We start from the raw sequence: 21,769 nt of genomic DNA on the forward strand, positions 1-21,769 counted from the left end.
AATGTCTATCGCAAGAAATCCATGCAAATTCTGACTGTATGCGAGGTCGCTCCGTCTTGTTGAAACTATAATTGTTCCACATCCACATCGACCATACCTAATTGGGGAAGAACGTAGTCTTGCAGCATCTTTAGGTAGCATTCACTGGTGACAGTTACAGTCACACCGCTGTCATCCTCAAAGAAGTATGGGGCAATAATCCCAAAGGAAGCAACTCCACACCGCACTGTGACACGAGAACTGTGCAAGGGCTTGATGTGCAGTTCATGCGGGTTTACATCACTCCACTAACCCATATTCTGTTTATTCACTGAACCACATAACTCGAAACGAGCTTCATCTGACATCAGGATGGTGTGCAACATTTGTGGATTTTGGCGAAGATCACGCATGGTTAAGCAGGATGTTTCTCGTGAAACCCAATCGCGAGGCCTAATTTCCTGAACAATCTGCAGCTTATATGGGTGAAAATGGAGATCTTCGTGCAATATTCTCCTGAATGAGCGATCGGACATATGCACAGTTTGCGAATGACGACGAGCAGATCTTTTTGGGCTACGCAGTATTGCAGCACGAACAGTTTTCACGGCTTCTGGTATCCGCACAGTTCTTTCACTTCTTCCCGGTTTGCCATTGCAAACAGAACCTTTTGTTCGAAATGCACGTACCCACCTCACAACGGTCCGTCCATCTGGAACTTTCCCATGACGTCCCAAGTTGAAATGTTGCCGAAATAGACGCTGGGTAGCAATAACAGAGTCGTTATTCTTGAAATAACTTTCAACACCAAAGGCACGACGCTGTGCACTCCACCGCTCCATATCAGTCACACTCGAAATGGCAGCTCATTAGTACACGAATGCGGCACGAGCTGGCGCGCATTCATGCAGTGCGTCATTGTACTACGCGAGTCAAATTACGCTATGAACGCTGCCGTACCCTGTATATATATAAACTTTCCTGCCGTAAAATTGATAAAAATTGGACCGTGAATTCGATTCTTTAGTTAGGGAAGGGGGGCGCAGTTAAAAGTAGCCCTCATCCCCTTTGAATGCGAATGCAAATTTAGACTTCTGAAAATGAGTACACATCTACAACAATGGACAGTTTATGACATTATCGATTGTTAGCATTCTTCAGTCAGCATTTCAGTTTATTCCATCAGTGAAGTTAGATGTTTCTCTTTGCGGTCTGCAAAATGACTTCTCGATAGAAGAAACAACTGAAATTGTGGAAGCATATGTGAAAGCAGGTTCGATTAAGGAAACTCGTGAAATTTTCGGGGTCAAGTATCCGGATAGAGGACCACAAGCAAAGAGAGCAATATAGAGGCTGTACAAAAATTGGCGCACCTACGGATCTGTGCACAATGTAGAATTCCTTCAGTTCGCACACTACAAGTCATTGCAGACATTCGAAGAAGAATTATTCAGAACCCAAAGAAGTCTACATGTAAACTGATGCAACAGGCGCATGTAAGTAGGAGGAGTTGCTCTTCGTTTCAGTAATTTCACTGCATTTCTTTATTCTTACACGAGTTACTTTTATCTGCGCCACCTTATATATATATATATATACACAGCCAGATAGATAGACGTAGATAGATTACTGAAGTGAATGATTGTCAAATTAATTTGTGAATGTGCTTACCCAAGGGAAATCGAACCCGAGAGCACGTGCATCAAAGATATATGCGATATATGCGCTACTCATTATACGAGTGGGTAGGGGGCTAATATATAAAGATGATGCACGTATTAACAGTTAAGAGATTGTTTCACTTAAGATAATTTAACCCATATCGCAGACGAGGCTCCAGTCATAGCACAATGCCATGTTGACATGAAAAATTATGAAAAGGAAAGACATTGTGTATCAGTCTGTCTGAGAAAAGTGATTAACCTAATTTTACGGTAAAAGGATGAATACTCCCCCATTCCAATTATTTACACAAAATACTTCAATATATAATATTATGAATCTATTTCCAGTTGATATATTTTTATTCACGAGAGACGAAAATTACATAAAATTAGAATTAATATTACAGGAAGAAATATTGGCACCTAACGTAGGGTATGTATTACTATGCTATATTTCAGATACTTACTTGACAGGACATTTACCAGGCTTAAGTAAGCCGCAGCTATTTGTATATATAAACTGAAGAATCTGTTCAAATATCTCTGGTTGAACTTGATTCAATTTGACTACAGGAGTACCATCATACTTCGACATCTCTTCTCCAATCATTTTCATAAGTGGTTCGCTTCTCGATGCTATGATACACTGATGTGCTGCAAATCGTCGATACCCAACCTATAACAATATGACATAATAATATACTGTTATATTCATAATGTAAGGGTGTAATTCACTGAGAACAACTACTGTATTCATATTATATCTAATATTGATATAGGCGATTCAGTTAAAATCACCGAACTAAAAACGGGAATACAGTAATGTCAAAAGAACAACACTACTAACAACACTACCCAATTCGCGAATCTCAAATTTTTAGCTTTGTCCAAAACAAAACAGAGAAAAACACTTGAGGTGGTCATACAAGTAAAAGTCACCTGATGATTTAAAAAAAGTGATCAGCGCTAATATCCCGCCTTATGCAGAGTCGTTTTGACATATGATTAGCATGATACTAAACATCTGACTACCTGCAGGAAACATATCTTAGTCGAACTCTTTAGTATGCCGCTAATCGCTCGTCATTACGACTCTGCATAAGGCCCATCGAGTCCAGTATGTTCCGTTCGCTAGCCGAGAGACGCCTTCCCTTAGATTTTAAAATTTAAATATATAGATTGCTTCATACCTTACTACTGGTTTCTTCTTAAATATCACTTGATTCTTTAAAAAGAGGCATGTTTCCCTGTTTCAATATAAATGTTCTACTCACTAAAATATCCATATACGAACTTAGAAAAACTCTCAGCATCATTTCCTCTGTCCTGTAAAACGTAATCGCCACTTACTTCAGTGGCTACTATTCATTCCGCTCTGTTGAAATTATACAGAATCACATCTGAAGAACCGAGTTTCCATTTGGAAAATGGCATGATTTCTTCCACTAAAAGGATGATCACTCAACTAATATGTCAACCAAATCATTGGAAGATAAGAAGAAATGTTCTTGGCTTCCAAAATAATTCTGTAAAAGCGCCAGTGTAATAACTGAGTGGCTACATTTTTGAATGACTGCTTCCATTATCAAACTTGAAAACAAATTTTGAAAAAAAATGAAATGAAATCTTTAAGTTTTACGTCCCAAGCTTATGCCGGTTAGGCTAAAGGAGACGGTGGTGATGAGAGATGAGTGAAATGGTGGAATGAAGAAAGTGGGAGGAAATGGGAGAACCCCGAGAGAACCCACGAGCAAATTTTGATTTATTTGGTAAATTCCTTTAATCAATTATGTTTATAATGATGTCCTGGCATCTTACTTAACTGTAGGTACATGTCTGTATCCACATATAAATAATTAGTTTATGTGCAAACACTTCTTCTGCATTTTCACACACACACGCACAAAATAGCACAGTTTCAATATTTATGTGTGTAAAACTATAGATGTCAGTGCATAAACTAATTGATCTACGACAGTTGTATTTGGCATGAGAAAGAAAAAAAAACTGTAATAATGTATTATGAGTTGCACGGACATTTTATTAAATACACACAGCACAAAATCTCCAACACTGTGATTGGGCAAAATGTTTATTGTGCTGACGAAATAAACAAAGACGATATTTGAATAAACAAGGGGTTGTGTCGTACATACCCCAGATCATGATATATATATATAATCACCACGAAGTTCCAATACGCATTCCTACCAGGCGCACACACCCTCAACTCTTTGAACAATGCTCAAGTATTCAGACTACACGAAATGTATCAAACCCCGAAGGGCTTAAGCCGACCACCCGGCGATTTGAAATCAGACTATGAGTAGACAGAACATCGCTAGTCCTTTTGCCGCTGCTGCTGGGTTTCCTTGGTCGAAGTCCGCTATCTGTATCCTTGAGGTAGCTCTCCAACTGTTCACACTACTCTGGATGAATGCCGCAAAACATCTGATTTTCCCAGCGGTCGTGAAAGCAATTGGGAGCTATCTGAAGAGAGGCAGCGGACAATGAAAATAAGACAGAATGGAATAAATTGCTCGAATATTCGCAACAGTGTACTTCAATTCAAGAAACAAAGATTTATAATTAGATCTTACCTCAAATACAACGTCATGGATTGTATCCTCTTCATGTGACTCTTGTAATAAATCAAAAAGTTGCTCTCTCATTTGTGAACTCTGCACTTGGGGGATTTCCCACAGGGCTGATTTTGGATGTGCCTGCAATGATAAAAGAGCTCAGTTGCATACTGTTTCATGTCTTGATTGCTTTTTGTCGTTCTTCATTATTTTTCAGTCTAAACAAAAAATATGTAAGGAAAATTAAAGCCATAACGTATTTGTGTGGATACTATTTAAAGATTTTCTCTAAATTGTAGTAATGTTCTGTTTCTAAATATCATCAGTTGCAGAACAATGGTATCTTCTGTTATTATTGATTACCCACACATGCTTAATAAAATAATGGAAACACCTGTAGTTTGCAACGTGTGTAAGTGCTAATAATGATGTGTGTGTGTGCAGAGCGTGTCCGTTGTTAATGTGTGCTAGAGTTAGACAATCGTCTGTATCATGCCAGGTGGGATAGAACAAAGGCGTGTATTGAAGCGGACAGGCGGTGATGGTGTAAAATAAGAGAACCTTCTGCGTTCTAAAGAGGCGAAATTGTGGGCGCAAATGTATCTAAGGTGACCAATGTATTACGTGTGTCGCAAGGAACAAAGTCCACGGTGATGATGGTCTATAGCCTGCAGAACTCATGGCAAAACATTGGCAAAGAATATTAGTGGACGGAAAGGAAGTTTCAGTGACACGAATCGCTGAGCATTGAAGAAGACTATCACAAAGGAATGTTCAGCAAATACTGTTAAAAGTAAATGCATAACTCAATTAACACCTGAAACAGCCTATTACAACAATTTACAGTTCGACTCGGGTTGCGTATCATTTTGCAATATCTGGGGTCGGACTGCAATTTCCAAACAGTTGTTCAACGCCAACAAGAGGACCGATGATCAAATTATTTCCAACAAGAAACCGTGTTTACGGTATGTACGGCAGATGGCCAAAGGAGCTTATACTAAGTCCAATCTCCTCCCAACCGTGAAACATGGTGACGGCCCTGTAATGCTGTGAGTTATAATTCCTTGGTATTCCGTGGATCCTGTAATGACGTTCGCACGATATTTTACTGCCAGTGAGTACGTGAACATTTTAGGTGACCACGGTTTCCTATGGTCCAGTTATTGTTTATAGCCAATGACAATTTTTCAAGAAGAGAATGCGCAAATTCCCACTGCTGGAACTGTTTAGGCGTGTTTTCATCAACATCAAAATGAACTACAATACTTCCTCTACTTCGGCATTATTGAACACCTGTGCTCAGTTCTCGAATTAAGTCTTCGGAGTACACATCCTCCTCCATCCTCGGTGACGGAACTGAGTACTGTACTGCACTTTCTAAAGGGTTTCCATTATTTGGTAACGATATTTTATATTACGTATAGAAAACCAAGCTTTCACCTTAGCTTCAACCTTTTAATTCTAATTAAAAACAATATGACTAATATATAATATACTATATATGTTGTTTGGGAAAGGAATTCTCGTTCGGAGACATAAAGAGTTCACTTTAAGGTATTATGATGATTTGTGCAAAGGGAAATATGTACACACAAAATAAACTAGTTTAATATTTCTAATAATTATATGTGCAGTCAGAGAGAGAAAAAATTGCAATCACCTTATATGTGACAGTTGATTCAATAAAAAAATAATTTCAAAGAAAGAAGTAAAAAAGCGTATTTTACGACTCCAATGTGATCGATGAAAACATTATATTATAACCAGAAACTGATTTACATTACACGATTTGTAACAACTGAAATATTTTAAAGTTAACTAACCTGGATAACTGCGAAGTTTTTGCCCTTTGGATCACTCGATATAGCAACTGCTCGATGCACATGTGGGATTTTCTTTATTCTTATCATTTCGCATTGATCCTTATCTAAGAATTCATGGAAATTGCTCGACTTCTGAGAATTTACAACTGTAAAAGATAAAAGACAAAGCCATATGTAGTTAAGCCGTCAACTTAATATAATTATCGTAAAACACTGCTTTAGTTAACAAAAAGCAGTAGTGCAATTGGAAACAGAATATGAGGGGAATATTATAACCCATCAGACGTTACTAATGTTGAAGAGGTGAATCAATATAATAACTTGGCACATATGTAACAAATGAAAACAACGATGAGGAAAGAGACAAAATAGATTAATTCCTTCACGTACTGATTATAAAATTTCATACATGTAGTAGTAAGTGGCAACGCTCCTAGACTTCTTTTCCCTATTAATTTCAAAAAAGTCCTAAGTCTTGAAGAAAAAGAAATTACCACAAACTAGAAACTTTCGGTAACTGTATTTTATGTTAAAAGTGTTTGGAATGACTTATGCATATCCTCGTAGCGTCTTTTTTCTTTTCTTTTCTTTTTTTTTTTTTTTTGTGTGTGTGTGTGTGTGTTTGTAAGAACTGTCGCTACACTCTTGATCAGACAGATTGGGGAAGTATTTAAGAGAAAAGATCAATTAATACATCATGTTAGAATGCAGTAACGAGATTATGTATACTTTTGTGGTCTAAGTTGAAGGCAACTTTGGCATTAATCTCGCTGCAGCATAACCCCAAGCGCCTAAATAAAAGCAATTTTATGAAAGAACACTATCTTTGTCACATCCTTCTTTGTTTCGTTTGCACACTGTGTGAAGCGCACGGCACCTTGTGTAGTGATCTCCAGACTCGGATAATTAGAATCGAGTTAATGAGTCATTCTTTGAGACCATTATGTTTCAAAATATAATCGTTCTGAACAATAATAATAATAATAATAGTTTATTAGGCAGCAAACAGCATATACAGCCACAGGTTACCCACGCAGTAGGTACACTCATGTCCAAAATGATTGTCGCATATCTATAACTGTCTTCTTGTACGAATATAATATGATAATGATTTTCCAGGGTACTTTTAATACTGATACTATATGTATAATCGGGAAATGTACATTTGTGATAAATTGCATAGGAAAAGAATTATAAAAACGAAAATTAGAATGAGTAAAACAAAATGTTTCTAAATGGATTAGAAAGTTTTATTTTCGATTTATTGTTCTTATTTACTGCTCTTTTGACATGAAATTTGCCACATACATGTCATTGGCGATTATACACATACTAACATTGTAAGAAATAACGGGCGAATTCGTTATCAAATTATATTCTTACAACAACATATTTATAGAAATGCGAAAATAATTTTGGACATGAGTGTACAAGACACATGTAACCAAACCCATACAACAATGGCACAGAATATATCTGACAACAGGCAAATTACACTTGCAACACATAAGCTGCACATGCAGTCGAAATCATAAAAATCAACATACACGAAATGATTATTCTGGGATAAAATGACATATCATAAATAAAAAACTCGTATTAAAAAAGATAAAATGAGGTCATTCAGTATCCGATCATGAAAAAAAAACTTCCACCTAGAAGAAAAGGAAAAGACGAAAAAAAAAAAAAAGAGAGAGAGAGAGAGAGAGAGATGGTTAAAATTCAAAACCAACAACTCTTACAAAGAAAAAACTCAAATACCATCACACTAAATCACATAGGTAGCATTAAAAGTTCTTTAATAACTGAATAAGTTCTGAACGAACTTTAATAAATTTAGTTTGGAAAATATCTAGAATAGAATGCAATTTATTTACAGTAACAATTGTTTTATAAAAAAATATTTCAAAGCAGAAGCTTCAGAGACAAAAGGAACAAAATTTCTCATGTTACAGTAAGGAGTTCTTATGGAATCCCATCAATAAAGAATATTTTGAAAAGAAAAATCGAATTTGTACTGCCTATCGGCTAAAGGCAAAAGATACAGTTCTTTGGATATACTAGACAAACTCATTTTTAAAAAAAAAAAAAAATCTCTGAATTTCTACTGTAACCAGAATAGGAAGTTATTCTGAATAAACTCAACAGTATGTACAAAATATTTGGCTTCATTGTTTCAAATCACCGTACCATGTTCCAAATGAGAACGCACATTATACTTGTGGATGATTTTGCAAGTATTAATATTTGAAAAATTACGGAGCGGCAAGGTTAATTTTTTTCAGGCCTTAGATGTAATTACTCGTAAATGTTTTTCAAATAATAATTTGTTATCTAACATTATTCCTAAATCGTTAATGTAAGTTTATAAGACAAAGGATCAGTTTTCCCGGAAAAAAGTTATAACTTGAGTTTTGGCAATATTCAAAGGTAGGAAATTATTCTCTGACCATTTAGCTAATAAATCAATGTTTTCTTGCAATATAACTTGATCTTGAACAGTATTAATTTCGTTAAAGACTTTAATGTCATCAGCACACTAAATTTTTACAGGTTAATTTATCAGATAAATTATTTATATAAAGTAAAAGCAGCAAGGGACCCAAGTTGAAACCCTGAAGTACTCCAGATGTTACGTTATAAATAAAGGAAGTACAGCCATGATACCTAATTCTGAATCACCTGTTATTTAAATATGAATCTAGCCATTTTATTATATGATTAGACAATTTATATTTGAACATATTAATAAATGATGAGGCAATTTATCAAATGCTTTTGTAAAATCAAAGTAAATAACATCAGTCTGTCTACCAGATGAAATAACAGAAATGCCAAGTTTGTAATAACTGATTTATATTTATAAACCCACATTGATTAGAATCCAACTTATCATAGATAATGCTCTATACAAGAAATTGCACATTATTTTTCAAAAATTTTAGGAATAACATTCATTACAGAAACAGGGTTATAATTAGAGTCTGGATTTTTATGTAATATCAACCTCCTAAATATGTAACAAAAATCGCTTAAAATGTAAGAAATATGTAATATTATATATGTTACATATTTATGAAAACGTAATATTAACACGCGTATGGGTATGCAATATTTAAACGAATTATGAAAATAAAAAGGAAAATCTACTACACTTTTTCCTGCCTAATGCAAGTCCCCCAATGAATGAAATGCTTGAACAGCTGAGACAGCCATACGTCACTGACGTGACTGATTGCAGGATAATAAAAATCAGGCGCGAATGAAGGAAGATGTGAATCGGCTAGAGAGAAATAGGAAAGCCCCGAGAAAAGCAATGCATACGGCATTTATACGTCAGAAATCTCATGTGGTGTGGTGTGGTCCACTTTCAAATCTAGAACCTTTTACACTAAATGCGCATCCGTCACCACGGCCAAAAAATTTAAATACTAAAAGCAACTTAAGACGAAATGTATTGTTTTATATATATATATATATATATATATATATATATATATATATTTCATGCAGAGAAAAGCAGTCGTATATCTTTTAAACAATACCAGCTAAACTAAGATTGAAGAACATTTCCACTAATGAACATTTTTAATTTGAAATAAAGTACTTACAAAAGATGTGCCTGCAGTTCAACTGTGTGTTGTTGCACAATGGGTTACAAGGTGCATTTCCAAATGAACAGAAGTAAAATTTTGTCGGCGTTCGGATAAAATATTTTTATATGCAGAGAATGATCTCTCCACATCACATGAGGTAACAGGAGCGTATTTCAACAGGGGAATGTAGTTGGGGGAAATATCTTCAGGGGGGGGGGTTCTTGTATCATCACTGAGAATCTCAAACACTGCCAATAGGCTGTCGTAACCCGGGTTTCTTTCCAGCACTGCATTTAGTTTCTTTCAAACTTTTTCTCCTACATCTCTACACACACCTTGCAGCAGTCTTTGCATCATCTATTATTTCCATGGATTCCGGAAGAGGCCGCCCAACAGTCTCTAGCTTTTTAATGCTTGTAGGTAGCCAACCAAAATTGCTGTCTATGTATGCGATATCACACGCTACTTTTGAGTCATTAAACAGTTTCTGAACAATGCCAACTGACACAGCAGACTCCGATGGAAATGAATGAACAACAGGCTTAATTTTTTGAAAATGTTCATTGTAGAAATGTATTGCCTGTATCGAAGTGCCCCATCGCGTTAGCACAGGCTCCGGAGGAAGTGGCACGTCTGGCAGTTGATCTCTGTAAACTGGAACACGTTGTGGCGCCTTAACAAACATTTTTTTCGTGGAAGAAACTAGTTCATTTACTTCGTAAAAGTTCTCTCACCTCTTCAGCAACACGCTGAGGAGCAATGGGCCATACAGGTGAAATGAATTAAGTGAGGGTAAAAAACTGTTAAGTGCTCTAGCCGCTTTTAACATGTACGCTGCACTGTCTGTATAGAGAAAAAGGACTTTTTCTTCCTGAACTTCTCCCGGCCACAACACTTTAAGACCTCGTTTACAAAGCGTGCAATCGTGGAATGATTCGTGCGTTCCAGCAATTTACTCGCAATAAGATAGGATTTAGATGGAGCATCTTCACTTAACTTTCCAATCATTAAATTTGCTACACAACGTCCCAAAACGTCTGTTATTTCATCCACAGAAATCCAAATATATGAACTACCTATTTCTGCCCTAATGGTATCTATAGCTTCCCCATAACAAACTTCGAGATAATACTTTCGAAGAGTGGATTCGTCAGGAATTCGACGACCGCAGTACTTCTCCAGAAAAGCATGGTATTTTGTCACTTGAACTTTGTTCCAAGGAATGTTTGCTGCTATCATTGCTTGGCACAAGTCTTTGAATAACTCACACACTGAAGTATCTTGATGCATTTGTGCCAAGAGTACTTGTTTTTCTTGCAGTTCGCAAATTTTTATTTCTTGCATGGAGTGCACTTCGTACATGTTGTTCTAACTGAGATTTCATTGAACATCCATTTTTTTTTTTTTTTTTTTAAATCAAACACTTGGCACAACACCATTTTACCGTCCGTAGTAAACGCATCTTCGATAGTTACCCACGACCGCAATTTCAGCGGCTAAAGTTGAGGCAACCGGAGCCATTTCTAACTTCGACGGTCAATACAGAACACGCGCGTTTTGCAACTGCAATACTAGAGTACTGTCCTCCTGTCATTTAGTTGAACAAGCGAAGTTCTTTGAAAGCTTAGGTTACTTGCTATGATATTGCCATTGTCGCCAGCTTCTTAGAACGAACTTTTGCAGTAAATTCCTGGAAGCACACTAACATACAGTTTTAACTTGAATTGCAGTCTTTTTCATGAGATCTTTTTTATCTTATCTTGCTTTTATCTTTTTTTTCCCGTCCGACCTCCGATAACAATCAAATAGGCTTCATTTTAGAAATTTCCTGGCCAGTCGCCTGTCAGGCACGTGATCTGTCTTCCTCCAGAGTTGAGAATAAAGAGCGCTGCTGATGTACCTCAGAGGGAGGATTTTTACTTGTTTCTTATATTTCTTTTGTTATCGGCGAAAATTCTCCGAAACATGGTATGACAAATAATAATAAAAGGAGATATTTCTCTTCCGGTAAAGAAACGAAAAGACACAGTTGGAGTTTATTTATTTTTTAAAAAAAATTTTAAATTAAAATTTCAGTAAACGTAAAATTTTAAGACAGTTTTATGTAAAAAAAAAAAAAAAATGTAGAACCAATAGAAATATGTAATATTGGTCAAAATATGTAAAAATATGTAATACGAAACTTGAGTTGAAGCACCCTACAGGTGTGAATCACAAACATTTAGGGATTTAACGAACCTACATATGAAGGAAAAAATATGTAATTACATACAAATCCGGACATTACTTATAATCATTGATATTATCACCATTAGTCTTGGGTATGCGTTTTATGGCCAGGACAAATATTTTCCTTTAAGATCCAATTAAACACGGGAGAAATTACTTCGACCACTTCTTTTGTAATGAAAACACGTATTCCATCTATTATCAGATGCAGATTTGATCTGTAAGGATTTAATAGCATCTCTTACATTTTTAGTTATAAACAGAGATAATTTCTCTCACAGAAGGTTTCCGATGTCAAATAATTATTCGTATTATCAGTAGTTGGAAACGTTTGATAAACTGATTTAAGTAACTGTGCCAAAAACCTACAAGTAATCAAGAAATTATTTTCACCAATTCCGGGTGAAATTTTGTTAATACTTTTCGATATATACAAAATTTCTCAGGATCACTATTTAACTGATTTTCTGTTCTGCTGTGATAATTACGTTTGTCATCTTTGAGTTGAAGCTTAAAGGCTTTATGGAAACAGACAAATAATAAATGGTCTTCATAATGGGAATAATAATAATCTTTTTTTTTTTTTTTTTTTTTTTTAAATCTTTTTCGACTTATCTAAAGTTGGCGTTCCTGATGAGTCTTCTCCTTAAAACCCTGGCCCGGAATTTTTCCCTTGTTAACACTCAAGCACACGCGCATATTTTTGGGCGTAACCACACGCGGTGCGGAATTTCCTCACTCTGTAAATAAGTACCCATAGATTTCTACTTTAAAGGTATTTCTTTTAGAAATGTTCACTACAGTATAACATATATACGGTATCTATTTGTTAAAAACATAAGGAAGTTTCGTAACTGTTTCTGTGCGAGCGCAAAACAATCTTTTACAAATATATATATATATATATATATATATATATATATATATATATATATATATATATATATATATATATATATTTTTTTTTTTTTTTTTTTTTTTTTTTTTTTAAGAAAGCTAAAATTCTTAAAACGTAAGCACGCGCGGTAACGAGGATTCCCCGCACTTCAGAAATTTATTCTCCTCGTAACATCTAATGCTGTTTTCCAAAAGCTGTCTTTATTCTTACTTGAAACTACGTATGCAAAAGTAGATTATACTAAATGAAAACAAATGAAACATTTCCATGTAAACACATTTGGAAAATAAATATATTTGTAGGATCATCCACATCACTACACAATCTGCATCATCTTCACGATCTACCATAGGAAAAGATGGTTTTGATAGTTCAGCTGTCTTCACCTTCATCTTCTCTTATTGAGTTAAACAGTTCTAAACCCCTTCTCTGTTCTTCATACTCCATTCTGATCACTGATATAAGAAAAACGAGTGCAGTATGATCATAAAAAAATAGTAATGCATGCCTTTCCCCGCAAAACCTTTTCTTTCCACAACGAAAGTTCACAGAAAACTGAGTGTGCCATTTACACACACAAGAAAACAAATTAGGAAGATGTCAAGCGCTTCAGCTACGAGCATAAAGCCATTGTAAAGCAATAACTTTTTTTTCTTCAAATGCGGGAAATTTCCGCTAGCGCGTGTGCTTAAGTGGTAAGATATTTCTCACTGAAGTAATTCTTCACTATGTCCATTCATTGCCTTATAGTAAGTTTTTTCTAGCAACTAGGCAGGACTATCACGAAAAAAATATATTGCTGCAGTTATTTTTGAATTATTTGCTTTACAAATTCGTAAAAAACCTTGAGAATTGGATAATTAGGATCTAGTCAGTAAGGCATTCTCTTCAGTATTTTAAGTACTACGGGAAACTTTTCAAAAATTATTAAAGTACAAGGTTCAAACTTGTATCTTTCTTTTTCGTGGAGTTACCCTTTACTGGAACGGCGTCAGTTTCCAAAAGCGGAGAAGCTAGAACCTTCATTATTCACCTTTTAAAATTTTATCACATGACCTAGTTATTATGCTGCTACTTACAGGTTTATACAATTCCTGAATATCACTTCTACTTCCGAGCTTTCAACTCTTTCCTGGAATCTTGGTCATAGTGGACAACAAAACAAGGAAAAATAAATGACCCAGACTTAAAGGAAAATGATGAGAACACAAATTATGAGAACTCATATGACGTGTGATTTTGTGTTTAAAAAGGTGACTCTAGCACTGCTCTACCCTAGTTAGTCCGTTTCTTTTATTTTTCCTGACTTAATTTTTCTTGTGCTCTTGTTGTCCATGTGAACAAGACTCCAGGGCAGAGCCGAAAGCTCGGAAGTATAAGTGATATTCACAAATTGCAAACTTGAAGTAAAATGATAATTAGATTTCCTAAGCGTGTCATTAAAATGTCTGTAATTATTACGCGTCATACGTATCTCTGTGCAGAGAGAGGACTGCGAATTCCTTTCATTACTTACTGTGATGTCAGACATTTGGCAGTGTTGCCCGAGATACTGCTTTTTAGTGAAATTTCTTACGTATGCGTAAGTTTTCCAAGAAAACACAAAAGGATAAGTTGAACCTAATCAAATTTGTGTAAGAGCAGTCATGTATATACTTTAAGTAGTTCTGCGTTGAATATGTATAACTTATTTGACACGGGATAAAGCATTAAACTATCAAGATGATGTGAACTTAATTGTCCTGTATGAAGAAAGAACTTTTTAAATAATATTTAAAAATTGCATTAACATTAATACGTCGGGTTTTATTCTTGATAACATTTCTACACAAAATATTCTAGAGAATATTTTTACAGTATTGGACCAAATTACTTTATGTAGCTATGTTTCTGGCGTTTCCATTTTTTCTTCAAATAATAATAATAACTTCTACAATCGCCTACAGTAACGAAGAAGGGACAAATGATCTATGTCTACTGTCTTTGTACCCCCCCCCCCGACTTCTTGGAACCCCCAAACGAGCTTAAGTTTTTCCCATGGAATTTCGGTCTTTGGAAGAAGTCCAAACAAGGAAAGTGAGCGAAATATCAGGAACAGTAAACGTTTGTAAATTGGAACGACAATTCTCTTAATATTTATTAGATATTGTAAGTATTGTATTGTAATCCACGCGACAAAATAGATGAAAAACTACTTTTCACTGTATATACTAGTTGCGTAAAAAATGTATTCTGTAACATTTTATGTTACGTATATGTACATCTTGGCCCAAAGCTTCTTAAAAGAAATATACGAATTAGTAACATCTGTATTTCCAGAACACTTCTCGTTAAGCAGATGGTGGGCGATGTTGCAAATACATAAACTTAAATTACTGGTATAACCGACTCTTACATTCAAAGACAATAGGAGTCTTGTATTAAATTCATCAGTATTTTACCTTTATCTGAATGGGATTCGGTGATACTTTTCTTCTTCTTGCCTTGAAATTCTCCTTGAAATGCTTCTCCATCGCGGGTGACAAAAAGTAACTGGTTTCTATTGAATGCAAAATCAGTAACTATAAGTAGTCGATTCATTGAAAATATGCACCTGCAATGACAGAGATTGTTATGAGACTTTCTGAATGAATTACCGGTACACCAGCACTTTACTGAACACGTCAAAAACATGTAAACTAATGTTAGAAGCAAGAACCATTAGCACAGAATCTATTAATCTCAGCAAAATAACACATCTAGCTCTTTATTAAGACAGTAGGTTATATTTACAACCGAAAACAGATAATGTACACTGGCCGATCGGGAAAGAATCAAGGCTGTAAAATATTTAACCATCTAGTTAGATTATATCATTTCTTTTAGTTTCAGGACAGAGGACTTATAACTCAGATATATAAAAAAAATCTTTTTTCAACTATCTTACTTTTTTTTTCAATATTCATCAAGGAATAAAATACCAATAGGAAAGAGAAGGAATACTAAGTGACGAGAATCATTTGTATCACATAGCAAAAAATGGTTGAAAAATTAAAATAAATGAAGAAATTATCAAAAAATAATACAGAATAATAACTAAAAAATTAAAAACAATATGAAAATGAAATAAAGATGGGAAATAAGACCAAATGAAAAGTGTGTGTAGGAGAAATAGTTATAAATAACAATATGTAAATAATAGTAAGTCTGGGGAGAATGATTTTAAGAATATAGTTGTTCCCTTAAGCTTTCGGCTCGTTCTATGCAATAGGTTAAAATCGAGATTATTTAAAAAGTTGTTTTTGAGTTTGCCCCTCTACCTTGCGGTTACACAAATATTAATGCTCGAATCTACATAGGTAACGGCCTGTTAATGGTAGTATGCTTGATGTGTACTGGCGGCAGAGCTTATTTAATATTGCACTGTCCTAAAGATAAACAAGTAACAATTGTTTGAGTTTATATACTATGTTCACGTTGCGCAGTTAATAAATTATATTGTGCTCAACATGGAATTAATACTTGTGGATTCTATGTAAGTAATTGCGACCTTATTTACATTTAATATGATCCTTTTCTTAATCATGAACAGCAAATTTTCAAGTAAAGGCAGACAGCGAATGTAGGAGAGCGGTAGTCTTAACTATTCAGAATTAGCGTTATTCACAGAATGAGACGAATCTGTATCATAAATAGATACAGGTTCAAGAAGGAGTAGTCAAATGCATAGCTGTGATGCGTTCTGGGACAAGTAGATGGAGAATTTGAGCGCTGCGGAAGTATCAATACTTGCTTATGCAAATCGAAAGAGGAATTTCGTCAATCTAGAAGGATGAATTTGTGAATGTAAATTAGGTTGAAGGAATCAAAACTATAGCAGTGAGAGAAAAGGGATGTAACAAACGATGGCACAAAATGAATGTAACACACATATAAACAATTACACACTATAAGTACACTATAATCACATTCGCTAAATCGGTACATCAGGAACGGCAAGATTGGAAGAAAAATAAGAAAGAATTGTGAAATATCTAGGTAGGCGTCATTTTAGAATTTAGGGTCCCACTTCAACATGGTATCAACCTCCAGCCTCGACGCTTCTGTTTAATTTTTTATTTCATTTTTTCTTTTTCTTTTTGTCCTTATCTCATGAAGAATTTTAACAGACAGAGAGAGAGAAAAAATTATTTTCACTATTTTCTGGTACGTAATATACAGTCCAATGCCAATGATTTGACCTAGCAAACGACAAGCAGATTCTTTCAGACATCTCAAATGCATCGCATGCTGTTATAGAGGAAAAGTGACTAATCGAGAGAACGTCATACAAATGCTTGCAATCGAAATGGGCGGACTGCGGGAGTTAAGTGCAGATAAAATGGGCATGGTTTGGACTGAAACCCTTGGTGAGGTGCCTGCCAACCCAATATACGAGGGTCATTCGGAAAGTAAAGAACGTTTTGCGCTAGCGCGTGCGCGTGTTCCCCCACCCCCGCTGCCGCTGGGTTATTGACCTGGGCATGCTTTAGCCTCAGTCTGGCACCAGCTGCGATCCGCTACGGTCCGTTAATTCTTCGCTGTGTGACTGTAAAATGTGCGATACAACTACTGATCCCGCCAAGTGTGAGGTTCGTGGTGTGATAAGATTTTTGAATGCAAGAAAAGTGCGTCCGATAGAAATTTATAGACAAATCACTGAAGTGTATGGAAATGTAATGAATGAAGCATCAGTTTGTAAGTGGTGCATTATGTTTAATGACGGACGGACGAATGTGCACGATGAGGAACGCTCGGGCCAGCCTTCTGTTGTGACTGACGAACTCAAAGGAAGAATTGAGCGGAAAATTCTAGAGGATAGGCGATTCACTATTGATGGGCTGCACGAATTCTTTCCTGAAATTTCAAGAACTGTGTTGTACGAGATTGGTGATGATGAACTTAAGGAAGCTGTTAGTGATTGGTTCAACAGTTTGGCGGCAACTGTGTATGCCGAAGGCATAGAAAAACTTGTACCACGGTATGACAAGTGTTTAAATTTACACGGCGACTATGTCGAAAAGTAACTTAAGTATCACATAGTATGTAACACAAATTTCGCCTTTGTATATCAGTTATTAAAGTGTTTATACAAAAACGTTCTTTACTTTCTGAATGACCCTCGTAGATCCTTCTGCGTATTCTTTGGAAACTATTTAGTAGTGTACCGTTTGTGTTTCAACATGCCATGCCACCACAGAGAGTTTTGAGAACATGAAGATGGAAGTACTAGACTGGTCGGTTCAAAGCCAAGATCTAAACCCTACTTAACCTTTGGGATTAGTTGGGGCACTGGTTCAGCGCCCAACCACAATGACCCAAAACTATAACCGGTCTGTTTGCCAGTTTGCAGGAAGAATGGAGGACAATACCTGGCGAAGTCTACCGCAACCTTGTGGAAAGTCTTCCTTAAAAGATCAAAGTTACTACCATTGGGAATGGCGGACGTAAGGCATCCTAACTTCTCAGTACAAGATGAACAAGTTCTCAGCGGTGTTCGGTCATTTATTTTTATTTATTTATTTATATATTGTTCTCGGCATTACCGGCATCCATACTTTTAAGCCCGTCACGTATGACGGATGACGTCCCTCAGCAAGCAGATTATCTGAGGAAGAGAAAGGAAGAAAGTGGCCTAGGATCTGTAGATGAGATATAAGGATGGCTGACCTGAAATAAGAGTGGATCAACAAAGCAAGTTCGCTAGCAGCAGAAATGTACACTGCATTTCTTAAATAAATAAATAAAATTTAAAAAACCGACACCCTCTCTTTTGACCAGCGAACAAGAGGATTTAACGTCAGTTGAAGCTGTCGAGTAATTTCCCTAGACAGATCATACAAGCTCGTTCGAAAGCAATAGTCTACTTAATACTGCGCCCTTTGACGCATGCCATCCTGCTGAAAGTGAAATTTCCATACTCTGCAATACAAATCCTGTGAGGTTGGACACATGTTTATTATTCCTTCTTGGTGCTGCAATTTTCACAAACAGCAGTGTAGGGAGGAAGTTTCACCTCACTATATCCTCTGTATATAGGTAAATGTAATATATATATATATATATCGGCTCAAAACTGTCAGTCTTGATCACGAAGATTTGACGAGGTTATTCACATTTTTTTCAGCTCAAATATAAAATAAATAAATAAAATTGACGTCTCATGATTATGTTCTTTACGCTAAAGGAAAGGAATGATAATGAAAGTGAATGCTTATAAAATTCTACATTATTATTGGTGATTAATGAAAAAGAAATGCCCAAAGACGAAATATAGATATCATTAAGCTGAACAAAACGATATAAAAGCTCATGAGTAGTTTTCGAGGAAAGCTATTATTTTTGTAAACATAAAAATTGATGTACAAGACCCTGCCAATTATTCAGGTGAAACTGACCTAAAGTAAACCCTCATCAATCTCTTTATTATGACGCTAGCAAGATGACACTGTCTACAGTACTATTACTGAGATAAAACCAAAAATTTTCAATTCTTAAACTTTAATTTCTGTTGAAATAAAATATACCCGGACCTCAGTCACGCACATACTACTATTAATTGGTGGAATGAGGAAGTGAAAAAAAAAAAAAAAAAAAAAACAAGGAAATCCAACGAACGCGATGTTGTCCACTCCCTTACACCTAAGTAAGCGCTTTATTACTGAACTATCATGCCCCATTCTCCCTTCAAATATTGGAGAAATTACATACAATCGCATATAGAAAGTATAGTGAAGTAAGATGGTTCATCGATTTTGCATCTTCATTGCGTGTAATGAGTTAAATGAAAGTTACCTTGTTAACTGCTGTGTGGATTCTTGCCATAAAGTCATTATTCCAGTTTTTCTGAGCACTAGTATTTTGAGTTCATCTCCACCTTTCTCTTTTAGCACATCAGTGTCAAGACGAGGATCTAAGTGTCCACCAATGACTGCAATTTTCTCCACATCTAGTTGCCTGGAAAAAATAAAATAAACATTAAATAAATCCTATCAGAATATGATCAGACTATTAAATAGTAAACATTCAATATGGTTGACCGTGACAGATGACCAGATTTAGTGTCATTTTCCTTTTTCACTTCTTTGTACACTAGTGGTTCAAAACCTGGTGGGCACAAGCTACTGACAAATAAACTGTAAAATTATGAATAAAGCCCACTTGTAATGACCATTTACAATTTAGCCTTATCAAACTTTACAGACACTAGGACTACATGTTTGATATTTTGTCTTTGTCACGAGGAGGGGAAGAGGGAAGCGAACATGGGGGATGGACGAATGTTCGCATACCTCATTTACTTCTACACAAGTAAATGAGGTATGCAAACATTCAGTGTAATTACACAAATATTGTACAAAAGTTTCATCGTATATCAAGATACAAAAGAACCATTAAAATGCATTACAAATACAAAACTGCGTATATGGTTTAACATAAAATTTGAAAGGGTTGTTTGTGAACATTTTGTAGCTAATAATGACACAACGATCTCTTTTAAGCGTCTTGGATAAAGATTCTTGTTGTAGACTCGTATGTTGTATCTTTTGACATTACGGTTTTCCTTCTTTCTTTCTTCAGAATTCCACGATAGAATGTCAAGTGGACAAAACTGAGTAATTCTGAAATTTGTTATTGTTAGGCTTCAAAGACTCCTGAAGCTAAAATAAGCACTCGAGGTGTCATACAAGAAGCTCTTAGATAATTCATGAATCGATAATGTTTAAAATGCTCACCAATTGCTCTACTTTTTTCATGCAATCGAGAAAGGTAAAAAATAGGTGAGCGAACGCCTTACGCTTTGTATGCACAAACGGTGAAAGGTAGTGTCACCACTTCTACATCTACTTTCATCAGGCATCGGCGTGTTCAAGAATAACGTCAACCCCTTCTGCGCCACCACATCGTAAGAAAAGAACAATAGTAAATTATATCAATGTTGAACAATATAAACAAAAGCCTTTCTTAAATCATACAAAGCATTATTGGGGGATGAAATACACATCACGTGATTGGATAATCATAACCTTTATCTAAGAGATTTAAGTTTTTTATGTGCGGAACATAAAACAAAACTGAACGAGAGAAATTTTTCCAAGTCCAATAAACCTGAAACAGACAAAAACGTGGTATAAGGAAGTTGGATCATAGAGCAAAAAAACTAGAGAGAATTAGCTTCTACACACAAGACCTTTGTTCAATCGTATAGCGCTCACTTCATATGCGTGCTACGACAACCAAAATATATGGAATATTCGCTTTAATCAAAAATATTTCAGAAAAATCGGAAGAAAAATGACATTTTATAGTCTCCGTTTCATTTTCGAATTATCTGTAATATTTTGCTTAAACTTTCTTTCTTCTGTAAAAATTGATGATAATGTAGTCTAGAAATATATTATTATGCACCTTACTGAATTTAATTGTTACATTGGAGGGGAAAAAAAAGTACAAATAACATTTCCGCAATCACTCGTCCACACTTTGTTTTCTTGCCTTGGTTTAATTTCTGAAGTTTCAACAAGCAGAAAAATCTATTTCTCAAAAATTTTTAAATAGATAAAGTGATAAAGATATAATTAAATATGATTTTATAGTTTTACTTCTACTAGCTAAATCCACTTCGATTGTTATATTCGTAATTTCCTGTGAATTACTTGCAGATAAATTTCCCATCAATATTAAAATCTTTCAAAGCATGAGAATTTTTTCAAACACAAATATTCTTTGTTCAAGCTAAGTTGTAGTTAAACGATGAGTTTTTTCGTCTTTTCTAGGGAGTATATGCATTAGATTCTTGTTAACTATACTGTGGTTCGCTTAAACTGTATTAACAGCATGGAAACAGAAATTATATCTTTTGTTTCAGTCTATGAATAACGCGGTTAGATGTTGAACATTAGACTTTCTTCTCCATCAACTAAAGGTCAAAGCATACAACTCTAGCGCATGAACCAAAAATTTCTAGGAGCCATTA

General features: G+C 35.3%; 1 protein-coding gene across 1 annotated transcript in view; it reads right to left on the reverse strand.

Annotated features, from left to right (window-relative positions):
• Positions 1–21,769, reverse strand: part of LOC145662883 (inhibitor of Bruton tyrosine kinase) — a 77,543-nt gene that overhangs the window by 32,079 nt on the left and 23,695 nt on the right. Inside the window, exons 7-11 of the mRNA XM_081728847.1 lie at positions 19,588–19,749; positions 15,216–15,367; positions 6,052–6,197; positions 4,244–4,366; positions 2,111–2,319 (exon numbers count right to left, since the gene is read on the reverse strand). Of these exons, the coding sequence (XP_081584973.1) occupies positions 2,111–2,319; positions 4,244–4,366; positions 6,052–6,197; positions 15,216–15,367; positions 19,588–19,749 (792 nt within the window). The remainder of the gene's footprint in view (positions 1–2,110; positions 2,320–4,243; positions 4,367–6,051; positions 6,198–15,215; positions 15,368–19,587; positions 19,750–21,769) is intronic.

This window comes from Thermobia domestica, chromosome 10 (genome assembly GCF_964235325.1).
Source record: "Thermobia domestica chromosome 10, izTheDome1.hap1.1, whole genome shotgun sequence".
Lineage (NCBI taxonomy): Eukaryota > Metazoa > Arthropoda > Insecta > Zygentoma > Lepismatidae > Thermobia > Thermobia domestica.